This window comes from Aythya fuligula, chromosome 25, assembly GCF_009819795.1.
Source record: "Aythya fuligula isolate bAytFul2 chromosome 25, bAytFul2.pri, whole genome shotgun sequence".
In the NCBI taxonomy this organism is placed as follows: domain Eukaryota; kingdom Metazoa; phylum Chordata; class Aves; order Anseriformes; family Anatidae; genus Aythya; species Aythya fuligula.
This window is the reverse complement of record NC_045583.1, coordinates 1,479,777-1,492,753: the sequence shown is the minus strand read 5'-3', so window position 1 is coordinate 1,492,753 and position 12,977 is coordinate 1,479,777. Positions and strand designations below refer to the sequence as shown.

General features: G+C 51.9%; 1 protein-coding gene across 1 annotated transcript; it reads right to left on the bottom strand.

Moving 5' to 3' along the window:
- Positions 1-5,034: 5,034 nt before the first annotated feature.
- Positions 5,035-5,947, bottom strand: G0S2 (G0/G1 switch 2). The gene is made up of 2 exons (XM_032203247.1): positions 5,880-5,947; positions 5,035-5,624 (listed from the first exon to the last, which is right to left on the bottom strand). The coding sequence occupies exon 2, from the start codon at positions 5,580-5,582 to the stop codon at positions 5,280-5,282; it is 303 nt and encodes a 100-aa protein (XP_032059138.1). The 5' UTR covers positions 5,583-5,624; positions 5,880-5,947; the 3' UTR covers positions 5,035-5,279.
- Between the last annotated feature and the right edge of the window lie 7,030 nt (positions 5,948-12,977).

The following is a 12,977-nucleotide window of genomic DNA, read 5'->3' as shown; positions in this document are numbered from 1 at the left end:
TCGTTGGCAGTGCCAGAGCTGCAGCAGGGTCTGATCCATGCAGGCACACTGTATGCAAGTGGTTTTTATTCCTCACAGACTCCTACACCATAAGGAACCAGAAAGAATTACTAAAAGATATATATTTTTTAATCTATTGGAGCTTTAAAATAAAGATGGTTTAATTTAATAACATACTTAGCAGGGCAGAGGGGCTCTCAGGTATTAATCCTGCTATAATACGTCTCTAAAGACTTATTTATGCCTTTCTACTTCAGTCTCTTCTTACCCCCTGGTAAGAAGCACTTATCCCGCCTGTGGTCAGATAACAGCAGTACGGTAACTCTGCCTTTTCCCGAGTCCTGCAGCTTTGAACTTGAGCCATGATCAGGGGGTTCCATTTCATTCCTTGGCTTGAAAACAACGAGCCAGTTAGCCCTTCCTCGGCCGAGCCCTGTGTTGTGGGCAAGGAGAGAGGCTCTTTTAAGATGATCTTTTTTATTTCTGGCATTAGGTTGTTGCATGGGTGGAGGGGTGTGCGTGGATGCTGTTGTGGCTTGGGAGGACTGGGGGGGCCGTGGTGGCCCTGGAGCCCCCAGCCAGGGCCGTGCTTCGCTGCTGCTGCCTGCCTGGATTTCCTCCCCACTGCCTGTCACCCGGCCAGGCACTGCGGCTCCTCACTCCCACTCGAAGCTTTTTCTGGGTTTGTTTTGCTCTATGCAACTTAAGAACTTGTTTTTAACCTCTTCTTGAGGGTGGGGAGTGCAGAAAGGGAGAGGAGGGCAGGAAGAGGCAACTGCAGAGAAATATTTTCTGATACAAGTGACTGAACTCAACCCATGAGGCTGGTCCTGGCCTCACTGCTGCCAAAGCTTCCAAGTTTTACAGGCAGAGGCCGGCAGTGTGCCCGGTGAGATGGAGCACTGGTGGAGGGGGAAGCAGCCTCCTGCTTCTAATAATAATTAATAATTCACCAGAATTATCCTGGACACTTTCTCCCTGCTGCAGGTTGCTTTGGCATCGCTCACCTGTTTGCAGCCGTGTTTTCCACAGTGCAGTGCTTAGCGCTGTGCTAACTGCTCTGCACACGGGAGGTTCTCCACTTAGTGCTGCCTGGAGCTCACTTGGAGGAAATGAAGGCACGAAGAAGCTTGTTCTGACAAAAACTGGCGGAGCAGCAAAGGGCAGCTGCTGGAGGGTCCCTGCCACGCACGGCAGCGAGGCGCAGCGGGGAAGGAGAGTTTCGGGGGCAGGGCTGGGGGTTAGGCAGGCTCGTGCATGCAGCTCAGGAACTCAAAAACACTTGGCAGAGATTGGAATACCACATTATTTTTTTTTTCTCTTTTGAGTGATATTTGACTGGTTTTAACCCATTATCAAATCTTTGTTAATTGCAGATAATTTTCCTTCTCTTCCCCCCTTGCTTCCCTTTATCATGTAGACATTAAAACATTATTTCTCACACCTGGCTCTCCCAGTACGTTATCATGAGTGCAGGTCTACTGCCTTTCCTTACAACAGGGATATCGCCGTTACAGAGGGTTACCCTCGGTTATGCTCACACTGGGGCTGTGCGCAGGGTGACGTGATGCTGTCGTGCTGCAGCAGGTCGGTGTGTGTCTTGGCACGGTGCAGGCAGCCTCATGGAGCCTCCTGGGCACGGCGTGCGGGCAGTGCCCCCGTCCTGCAACTGCTGTCGCTGCCGCGGCGCCGCTCCCAAGAAATGTGCTCTTGGCTCCCGAGGGAGGCGTGCGATGATTGTAGGACAGAGCTGGGTTTGACAGGGTATTTGCACTCACTACCAGTTTAGGGAGAATACTGTGATGTTTAAGCCATTTCTAAGCACTACATTTATTTTTTCCTGTGTGACCAAATCAGGAATTGCTGCCTTGATATGTTATTGTTGGTACCGTGGCTGTGGCTGCGTCGGGTCTTGGCCACTCTCCATGTTCCCAATGCCCTTGGTGTTGGGTGGGAGAGGCTGATATGCTTATCTGGGCCCCTAAATTTAGCCTGGCAGCTTTTGAAACATCCATTGCCTACGAATAGCAAGCTAGGACTCTGAAGGCATTCAGCTCGTGTCCTTGAAGCGATTGGCTTGGGTGGGAGGGCCTCTGCGTTTTTGGTGCTTGAGTTATTGAAGGCCTGGGCAATGACTCAAAGCCGACACCAGATCTCTGAAGATGTGCTGCAGGGAGGACAGAGACAAATATGTATCAGTTCTTATGCCAGCTGCAATTTTCCTTAGGATTTAGCGCACCAGGAAATCTACACATTTACAGGTTGGAGTAAACTGCATTCAGACAATTCCTAAAAGAAACAGAAAAACAGAAATCAACCTCAGGTGTCTTCAGCAACATGCTGCACACCTTAGGCAACGTGTGGCTCTCCTCAAGAGCTTATCCCTCAGTACTTTGGTTTAACTCGGTCTTAAATGCTCCACATGTTTCTACGCTGTGGCTCACCTCAGAAGTCCTCACTAGCACTGACTGTACGGCTTACATATCCCACCTGGTTGCTCCCTGGTTTATCCCAGCTTTTATGATTGCAGTTTCCTTCTGCAATTCATAGCTGAGCTTTTGGAGCAGGTCTGCTCTACTTCGCTGCCAGGATGCGTGGATGGATTTTGCCAGTTGCACGTGGTTTTGGCAGGTGTTATCAGGAGGGTTTTGTGCTGTTTGTCTGTTGTCAGCATTGGGTTGGGAGGGTTCAGGGGCTTGGGAGATGGGGCTGGGCAGCAGGCTGGTTTAGAGAGGTTTGCTGTAGTTTAAAAACCAGGAAGTCTGCTGAAGCATTTTAATCAACTCTATTTGGCAAGCCTGCCATTCATCATAGTTAAAGTGATGTTAAATGGATTACTAATCTCCTGTGTGCATGGAGTTTGTCACTGTGTGGTGTAGACGGGCCTTTTTGTGGTCACTGTGGTAAAATCAGCCATTGCATCTAATCAGCTGCCCTGCCAAGAGGCAGTCCTGTCTGAAATCTGAGGCAAGCTGTTGTGGAAGTGGTAACGCACAGGCTTGACCCTGCAGATTGATCCATCGGGTAACGTGTGCCGGGCAATGGCCTCGGCCCTCGCAGGACGTCAGGAGGCAGGAGATCGCCTTCAGCAAGGCATGGCTTTACCGAGTTGGCTCCAGAACTGCCGGCATGGCGTGGCGGTTTAGCAGTCTAATCCCATTAGCTGTCTTACGAGGAGCTATTTTGATTGTTCCACAAACCTCTTTGCTTTAAGCTCATAAACCCCGTGACTGGATAACGGCGGAGAGGAGGCGAGGGCAGCAGGATGCTGGCACAACGCAGCAGGCCGTGTACATGGCGTGACCACACCGCCCGGGGCCAGTGGGTGGGCTCACCCTGAGCGTCCTCAATGCCAATGGCCTTGCAAGCTGGGCCCCCGTAACCTCATTTCTTAAATTCTCCCTTTCCTTGAGGGCAGGTTGAGAGACCTGTACCTCATTGGGAAGGGCTGATCAGCGTGTGATTGTCAGAGCTTGCAGCTGAGTGGGACAAAGAAGCGATTCTCATCTCAGTCTGATCCATTTTATTAGCTCTGCTTGCCACAGCAAAGACGTTTCTGCGTTACAGAAATGTGTGAGAACTGAGACCTGGCAGCATTGCCATGCCTGACACAGCCGCAGGCATTTATTCAGGTCCCTGTTTTGTCACGCAGGGCAGGGCCTCAGCTCTGCTGAGCCTGGCTCCGAGCCGGGGCGCTCAGCCTCAGCTCTCCATTCCTGTTTGCCTTGACATTTCCCTCGATGTCAATGAGGTGTTGGGTTGTTCAGCCTTGCCAGAGACTAAAGTGCTTGGTTAAGGCCTAAATCAAATCATTATCAAAGGACGTTTTAAATTACTCTGCTCTTTTTTCCCCTTGAGGGAAAGGTACCTTACACTTGGTTCAAAGCCCAAAAAGAGTTATTGCATGGGCCTAGTGGGATTTCTCCTCCACAAAGAGCTGCTGTTGTTTGTGTTCATTTGTTTTGACTGAAATATTTATCAGCAAAATGATTTCCATGGTTATGTATTATGAAAAATGTATGAAATTAAGGGAACCTCAGCTATGCTCTTAGGTTTTTGGATTCTGACCCTAACTTGTGCAGCTCTAGGAGGAGCTCTATACTTGGCATTGGTGTCAGGCAGCGCTGCTTCATTTTCCATAACCTTGTGCTGTTGGTAACAATTGTTTTGCTTTTTGCTCGGTACTGGTGGGTTTGTCTCCCAGATTCTGGGCAGGGTGTGTGGTGTGTCCCTGTCCCTGCCCCACCAGCTCTGCCTTTGCCATTGAACCAATAAAGAGGGATTTTCTCCCCCACTTCTGACTGCCAGGGATTGTTTCTCTTCCCTCTGTTTTATAGCATGGTTAGGATCTTTCAGCTGTAGCTGTCTGGAGAGTTGAATTTACATGACATAGTGAGAATCTGTTGTGTTCAGAACTAAGCCCAGGAAAGATTTTAAATAGGTGGAAGTCCTCTAATGATCCTGGCAGTGCTCTGGGTACAGCCCCAAGGCTCAGGTCCCTGTTTCCACCTGCTTCAGGCTGACTGTGCCATTATGTCTGCCAGTACTGCAGCTTTTCAAGCTATGACATGCCTGTCATAGTGGCAGCTAATATTATTTTCTGCGATCAGGTGTCAGTGGCAGGTTTGTGAAGGAGCCCAGTGAGAGATCTCATGGCAGAGACAGGAATCTGTGCCATCAAACTCAGATAACCCCAGGAAGGTGCAACACCCACCTCTAACTTCAGGAATGTGCCTGTCACACAAGGCCACCTCCTCCCCACCCCTGCTGACCCATTTTTGGAAGGAAGCAGCAGCTGGAGTTGCAAAACCCTGACCCCTCCACCCCAGAGCAGCCACACCAAGGGAGGGAGCTCCATGGAGAGGGTCTGGTCACTGCCCGCTGCTGTTCAGCGAGGGGGGCAAGAGGCTTCTGAAGAGTTGCAAGTGAAACCCGTTTGCAAATCCATGAGAGGAGAGTTTGAAATGAATGCAGCTAGAGAGCATTGGTACCATATAAAATATTTATTGATTTTGCAAAATGTTGTAAAATGCATCTGTAATAAAAATAAGAAACCATGCTGTGCATCTTGCACATTTTTATACCAACAAAAGGTATTTTTTCCTACTGCTGCACAGCAGCAAATTATAACCGTTCGTTTCTTTCAAGTCTTGCACTTGCGGTCTTCCTCGTTCAGCCAAACCTTCGCTCTTCTTGCTGGAACCACCACCAGGTACAACAGGACAGCAGAGTCTCTTGTGCTTGGTTGCTCAGCAGACACTTCTTGGGCTGTGGGGCTCTTAGGAGGCGTGCTGCCTGGTCACCAGGGCCCGCTGCATCACCACCGGCTTCTTGCTCTTTTCCAAGATCAAATCCTCCTGTTTCTGAGGAAGTGTTTGCCCTCGTGTCGGGGCAGGTTTCTTCTCCTCCTCCTCTAGGCTCCCTTCAGAGGTGAAAGGACTGCACACTGCCTCCACCAGACCGATGACCACACCGAAGAAGGCCAGCACACTGCCCAGCATGTACAGCTTGACCATTTTCCTGTTGGGCTTCTGGCTGAGCAGTTCTTTGGCAAAGGGGATCAGCTCATGCATGGTTTCCATTTTTATTTTATTTTTTTGCAGCAGGTTTGGAAGATGTCAGTTCTACAGGGGAAGAGCGAGGGAGATGCATGTTAGTTAAATCCAGCGGCTTTCTCCAGCAGCGTCAGAGCGCTCCCCTCGGCCCCCGCTCCCCGCAGCCACCCCCGGCCACACATACACAGGGAATTTTAATTTCAGCTAGAGAACGCAGCCGGCGGAGGAGCCCCGCGGCTCAGCAGATGCTCGCGGCTGCGGCAAGGGAGAGAGAGGGGGGTTCCCGCAGCGTCCCCCCCGCATCTCCCCGGGCTTCCCCCTTACCAGAGGCGGCTGCTGCGGGGTCGGGGCAGGGGCTGTGAGCGCTGCGGGCTGGCTCGGCTCCGCTGAGCTCTGCTGGTCTGGGCTCTGCTGGTCCGGCCGCTGCTCGGCTCTGCAGCTGCTGCCGGCCGCCCGCTGCCCCCGCCTTATATCGCCGCTAGGGCAGGCGGGGCTGAAGCGGGGGGGGGCCGGGCACGCTGCGAGCACGCCGCTAGCACGGGTGCCCCGGTGCCCCCCCGGCTGCCCGCAGGACCGGGGCCAGCCCCCGACAGCCCCCCGGGGCCGCTTGGCAGCGGGGTTGGCCCGAGCCCGAGCTCCGGGCAGCCGCTGGGAGCCGTGCTGCGGGGGGGGGGCTGTGAGGGGACAGGGAGCGTGCGGGCAGCTCACAAGTGGGGTGCTGGGGTGGGGGGCTCGGGGCTGGGTTTCTCTCAGCCGGTGGGGTGAGCAAAACCTCACGCTGCCCGTTCGCACGGTGAGGGAGGTGAAATATGGTGAGGCACAAGGGAGGTGTTGCGGTGTGGGGGTGTTTGTTAAAGGCTTCTTGCAGGGCTGGTGGCAAAGGGAAGCGGCAGAAAGCTGCTGGATGCCGCGTGGGACAGCACCTTGGTGCAGTCTGGGGAGCAGAGTAACTGGAAGTGACCCCCGCCAGGAAAGCTCCAGGCTGCCTGTTAGATCACATTGTCACTTCCCCGTGTTTGATGCTGAAACTCTGTAACAGCCCATTGTAATCTTAACTCCCTTATGATTCACGAAAAGGACAGCGTATTTCCTTTTTGGGGAGTAAAGAACTCAGTGCTGTCACACTTCTTTGCTGGCTTGCTGCCCAAGAGCGTTGCATCAATAGCACATAGCGCGTTGCATCATCTGCGCCGCTGCCCCTCTGCTGCCGGCTCCATCAGCGCACGTATGCTGCTCTGGCCAGGAGAGCTGCGTACCCCTCAGCTGCTGCTCACCTTAGCTAAGGCCACGAGGAGCAGCTGGGACTGACAGCTTCTGAATTAGCAGGGTCTGGACAGGCTGCCCACCTGATCAGTATGGCTGAGATGCTGGGGGTTTCTCTGCTGGGGCAGCCTGTGTAAATACATGTGGTGCAAGCTGATGCGCAGGGGCTGGTGGTGTCTGTGGAGAGAGGTAAAGCCCAGAAGGAGCCTTGGTGAACAATGCTGTGAAGGAGACTGCTGGCTCCCCTTCATCTCCTTTGGGGTGGCCAGGCGGCCACGAGCCCTGGTGAGGCTCAGCCCCACAGGGACCAAAGCAGGGCTCATCCTCCAAGCAGCAGGGGAAACTGAGGGGGGCTTTCTGCCTGCCTCCCCACAGCACGTGGAAGGAGGGATGGTGGTGCAGGGAGTGGGGGCTTGACGCCCCTTAGGTGGCTTTTAGCATAGCCAGCATGGGAGAGATCCCTCTGGCATCTCCCTGCCCCTGTACCCAGAGTGGGTAGGACACAGCCTGGGAGCCAGCATTGGCTTCGTCTCTCTGGGTCGGAAGAGGCACAGAGAGAAGAAGGAATTTGGGAATTCCTTGAGCTCGTGTCAGTTATCCATGTTTCTTCTTTCCTTTCCTTCAAGGATCTGAACACCTTCCCTTCTGAAAAACTGCTCTAAGAGGCGATATTGCCCAAATTACGCCCTAAAATCACTGGACTGGGTCACACGTAAATGAACCTAAAGTCTGGCTTGTGTCAGGACAGCAGTGCCAAGCTGCTGTTTGCAGTTGTGTTGTTTTCCTCCCCTTCTCTCCTGGCACACCTGGGTGCACGACTCACTGGCCATGTGAGGATCAGCAGTGGTGGGAGGCAAATGCCTGAGATCCTCACAAAGGAAAGTGTTCATTAAATGTGTTGGCTTTTTTTTTTTTTCTTCCTTGCTGAGCTCTTCCCTGGGCACATGAGAGTGAGTGACTCACCTCCTGCTCCTCACATCCCGCACGTAGTGGGGAGGCTGAAAGTTTCCCCACAGTCACATGGGGTGGGAGAGCTTGTGCTGCAAGCAAGGCTCCAAGGAACCTCTGGCAGGGAAAACTTGGGGGTGTTTTTTTCTTTTTGCAAGTTTTGAATGCACTTAGGAAATCGTATTGCAAGACTGGCTGTAAAAGTTGCTAAAGATTTGTCTATTCCTCCTTAGTGTCTTTTTTGTTTCTTAAAATAAAGTCCTTATCTTTTCTGCCAACTTGGCAGCAAAGGTTGCGGCCAATTCTTATATTTAAGCCACATTTTTCCCTTCTGCAGTGCCTTGAAAAATGAACTTTGCAGAAAAGATAGCTGGGGGAGACAGCAATTAAACAGGGAAAGTTCAAGGTCACTGTTTCTGCAGCCAGGGCTGGCTGCCACAGTGTGAGATGTGGTCTCCCCTTCCAGCCTGGGCAAGCGGTGAGTGCTGCAAGTTGCTTGGGCCCTGCACAAACACCAGAAAACGCCGAGCTGTGCAGGGTGTAATCCCAGAAACAAAGGTCAGCGTGAAGTGCTTGAATCAGGACATTTTTGCCCTAAAAATAAAATAAAAAATGTAGCAAGATTTTCTTTGCCTCCTGAACCTTTTACTTGAAAGCCTCTTTTCCAACCAGGGGGCTAGAAAAGGAACTTTGTATTCATAAAATATAGATGGAGATGTCTGCAAGCACAGCATACTAAGAGCTGGAGCTGCAGGGAGCACACAGTGCTCAGGATAATGTTGAGGGTTACCCAAGCAGCCGATACTCCTTGGTGGCAAACGCCTCCTATGGCAGCACTCAAGTTGTGTTGATTTAACTAAATAATATCTAATTCAGTTTTGTTTTAAACTGGAGTAACAAAGTCTGTGCAGGCTCGTTGTGTGGACATTTAAATTGGATTAAGAATGGATAAAAGGATTAATGATTAACATTAAATTAGACTAATTTTAGCTGTTCCTAATCTTATTTAGGAGAGTCCACACAAGGAGGTTGTCAGGCTTAATTGCAATTTTGATTAAGCCGGGCATTATAGCCAGGAAAATGACAAGAGTTTAACGTCATCTGGAAGAAGAGCTCTGCCTGAATTCACAAAGCGGCATAAGCACCCGAGGTTTAACCTAAATACCAGCAGCAGGGAGGCTGGGGTGCGTGATGGCTCTCCATCAAATTATTTTAACCCTCCTGCTGTTGATTGTCGTGGGTGCAGGGCTGTGCCGAGGGTCCCTGCCAGCCAGCAGGGATGGGAGCATAGAAACCCCCTCCCTGCTCCCCTGCCACGGCCCAAAAAAGCCGCCTAAAAATCATCTAGCCTGCATCTGCCTCCTGTTCTAACAGGATGTTTTCTCCTTTAGACAATGGGGACACGACAAAAATAAAGATGTTCCCCTGCAATGATAATTGTGTCAAATCTGCCAGTGGAAAGCAGGCAGGCTGGCCAGGCCGCAGAGCAGGAGCATGGAGGGGCAGCAGGCCGCAGGCTGGGACCGAGGGCACTGCACCCTGCAACAAGCCCCTAGGGTAAACCCATTTAGACCTAAACTAGGTCAACGATCCTTCAGTTCAAAGTTTTATTTGTTTTCAAAGCAGGCGGAGGGGTTTCAGGAGATGAGCTGGAATTGCATTAGAAGTTCCTGAATTGATTTTAGAAGATGACAGTTAGCAAAGGCAGTGTTTTAGCTCGTCTGCATGTGCCGTAGTGAGGAGGTGGTTTTCTGGCCATGTTTAATTAAAATGGGAAATGAAAAGATTCTGTGGAGGAAACATCATTTTGTTACTCGAGTCAGCTGCCCAAAAGCTGTGACACTGGCAGTGTTTCTTACCCCTGAACAGACTTTCCCCAATTTTCCTCTTCTCGTGTAGCTCCAGTGCTACAGAGTTATCCCCAGTTAGTGTCCTTTTTCCTGTAATGGAGGTTTTATGTTTCAAGAGATTAAGTGTCCTTGCAAGCAGTGCTCTGCCCCTGATTTCCAGTTACTTTTGTGTTCCTCGTAGCTCAGCTGAGACTTAAAGTGACTGAAGACAGCCATTCAGGGCTGGTCAGTGCTTGCTAATGGGTGTCACGCCTCAACAGCTGGATGGAAAGCTGCTGAATTCGGATGGAAAAAGCTCCTGACAGACTAAGGTACTTGTGTGCTGTAACTCCAACAGACAGCAAACATAGGAGGGAGGAAACAAAACAAAGCTACTCACACACGACTCACATCCTTTTCAGCTCTGGCTGCCCAGGGGCACTCGCTGCCGGGTTCACGGGCACAGCACCTGGGGAGTATTTGCCTGGGGCGCCTCCCTCGTGCCGTGGCTCATCCCACTCATCCTACTCATCCCACTCATCCCGCCTCGGCACCCAGCTCAGAGCCCGGTGACCTGAGGGCACGTGGTGCTGAGCACTGGCTGCCTGTCAAGCTGGGGACCTTAATTTTAAAAGCAAGGGCTTGGTGTGTGCTAGCTGTTACAGTGAGAGCTTGTGACGCTGAGCAATGTGCACGGGCTGCTCTGCTCACCCTAACAGGAAGGTGAGCTTTTAAACCACTGGCTGCGATGTGTTTCTGTTCTAAACGTTGTGGCCTCTTTCCACCTGAAATTTAAACCCAACCCAGCAGCATCTCTCTTGGTTGCTGCTGTTGTGGAAGGGACAGGGTCCTCTGTCGTGTGTCTCCTTCAGACCATTGCTGGCACTAGCACCTGCTGATGCCAGCCCATGCCATGGGTATAGGATCGCATCCAGTGGGGCTTTTCTGCCTCTGATGAGTACCTCAGGGGTAGGATACACAAGCTGCAAGGCTGATCACACACACCCACCACAGAGCAGGAGCTGAAATGATCCTGTCCACAGGAATGTCACTGAGCACTGAGCACTGAGGCGGCAGCGGCTCCGTGTGGTGCATCTCATCTGGAGGAGATGCTTCCAGCAATGGCTTTTTTTTTTTTTTTCCTCCTCTTTTTTGTGTGTGACTTACTGCTTTGTAGTAGGTATTCCGTAACGGAGGCTGTTCCCACTCTTGTTCTTGTTTGAACTTGCAGAGCCTGGAATGCTCACCTTGTTTTGGCAAGCCTCTGGGACAGCCTGGAGGAGCAAAGGCTGGCTGAAGATGGTTTGGATAGTTCATTTGAGAAACTTGTGTTTAAGGTAGCATTTTCCAGGCCTACCTTTGTTTGCATGGGTGAATTGCAGCAGCCCGTGCTTTGCAGTAACCTGGGCTGGAGTTTCAACATTTTGGAGCAGCCTGGAGCTCAGCACTGCTGGCTCTTGCACGGTCGGTCTGCGGCGTTGGTGGGCTTCCTAAGAGGTGTCACCATGTGGTGCCTCTGTTCTGCTGCTGCTGAGCCTGATTTACCTGGGGGAGGAAAGTTTGGAGGGAACTGATGAGAAGATGAAGTGAATGGCTCAGCCACAGCCTGCATGCAGATGGGACAGCTCGGATGGGTCGGAGGGCGGCTGGTCCTCCCCAGCGTCAGCAGTGCAGTTTCTGAAGGAATGAGCATCAAAACGACCCGTTTGGCTTAGTGCTCATGGGTTTGACTTTACACCAGACCAAAGAGGCACCCAGCTGCAGGCGTTCATTCAACCAAGGCTCACAGGATTGTGTCCATCACCCGCAGCCTTGCCCGCCGTGCGGTGCGCAGGGAGGTACCTGAGCTGGCTGTGCATTTCCTCTCTCTTTCGCTGAAAATCACTCCAGTGTTTCTTTCCGCTTCCCCTGCTCAGCCGGCCAAGACAGGAGGAGGCATCTTACAGGAGGGGGCATCTTCGCAGCAGGCACAGGAATGCGGCGTTACCGCATTGCTGAGCGGTGGCTCAGGGCCGGCACGCCCAGCCCTGCTCCCTGCTCACCAAGGCCGCGGGCACACCTAGGCAGAGGCGGATGCGGAACCAACGCTTCATATTTTGTAGCCTTAGGGACAGGATTTTTTTCCAGCTTTCTCTGAGCTCCTGAGCCTCAGTGCCCGTGCTGCTCGGTGAGGACGGGGAGGTAGGTAGCACCCATGGCACAGGAACAGGCGCGCGGACCCGAAGTCGTCCGGCACGATCAGCTGAGCCCCCGGCAGCAGGGCAGGATGTGATGTTGGGGTTGAGTCAGTAAAGTAAATAGCAAAGACTCAGCACGAGTTTTTTTTTTTTTTTCTGAGTATTGGCTTAGACCATAAAAACAGTTTGATAGAATGAGAGTCTGGGGGGGGTCTGCATGGTTTGGGGGATTTGGCAAGGTAAATGCGGAGCTCTCCACCTCTGGTTCCAGCTGCAGCGCAGCGTGTGAGCGGTGCCTGGGAGCACTGGGGGTTCAGCGAGCTGCTGGGCTCTGCTCCCCAGTGCACACATGGAACAGCTGCCAGTTTAAACAGATGTTAGAATAGAAACTGGGGAAAGAAAAAAAAAAAAAAAAGAGAGAGAGAGAAAAGAAAAAAACGGGGCAAGAAAAAGCCTCTTGTGCTACCTCATACTTGTTGCTGGCATAGTAAAAAAATAAACTTATGAGACTTTTTCAAATAATTCTGATGTAAAGCAGCAGTGACCACTGAGGTGTAAAGCATAAGAGAGGTCTGAGTGAGGTCTGAAGCAGGGAGACCGGCTGCTGACATCAGCTGGGCATGAAGCTATGGGTCTGGCTTTTCCACGGGCTCCCAAGGTGATATTGAAACCATCGTGGTTTGATAAATACAGAGTGCCTGTGGAAATCCTGGCACTTTTCTAGGTACCCAAATGAAAATTGTTTCTTAGAAAATTTGACTTCTTTGACTTTTTTTCACAGCTGGTTAGTATATGGTATTACATTCTGTAGATAATGTAAGCTGAGCTTGAGAATTGGTTTGTGCCTTGAGGAACTCTGCTGCCGGAGGCAGGAGAGTGTCTGTGAGCCCTGTACAGCCCCGTCTCTGTGCTCAAGGTCGGCTGCAGGCTGAAGCCTGCTATGTGAATACACGATGCAGTTGTAACTCACACAGACATCCCCGATCGGGCTTTACATTGCCGGACTCAGGCACTGATAGCGGCGCTGCTCTGTTGCTGCGGGGCTGAGCCCACTGCACAAACCCACAAAACCTGCCCGAGAGGGTGGGCGCCTTGCAGCCCTGGCACTGGTGTGAGCGGGTTTCGGGCAGCTTGGTGGTGTCCTGGCAGTGCCCACCCGAGCCCCAGGCACACCTCAGACATGTCCTGTGGCTACAGGGATGTGT

Excerpts from the sequence above, each read along its gene's own strand:
- G0S2 (XM_032203247.1), bottom strand. The coding sequence starts at position 5,582 with ATGGAAACCATGCATGAGCTGATCCCCTTTGCCAAAGAACTGCTCAGC.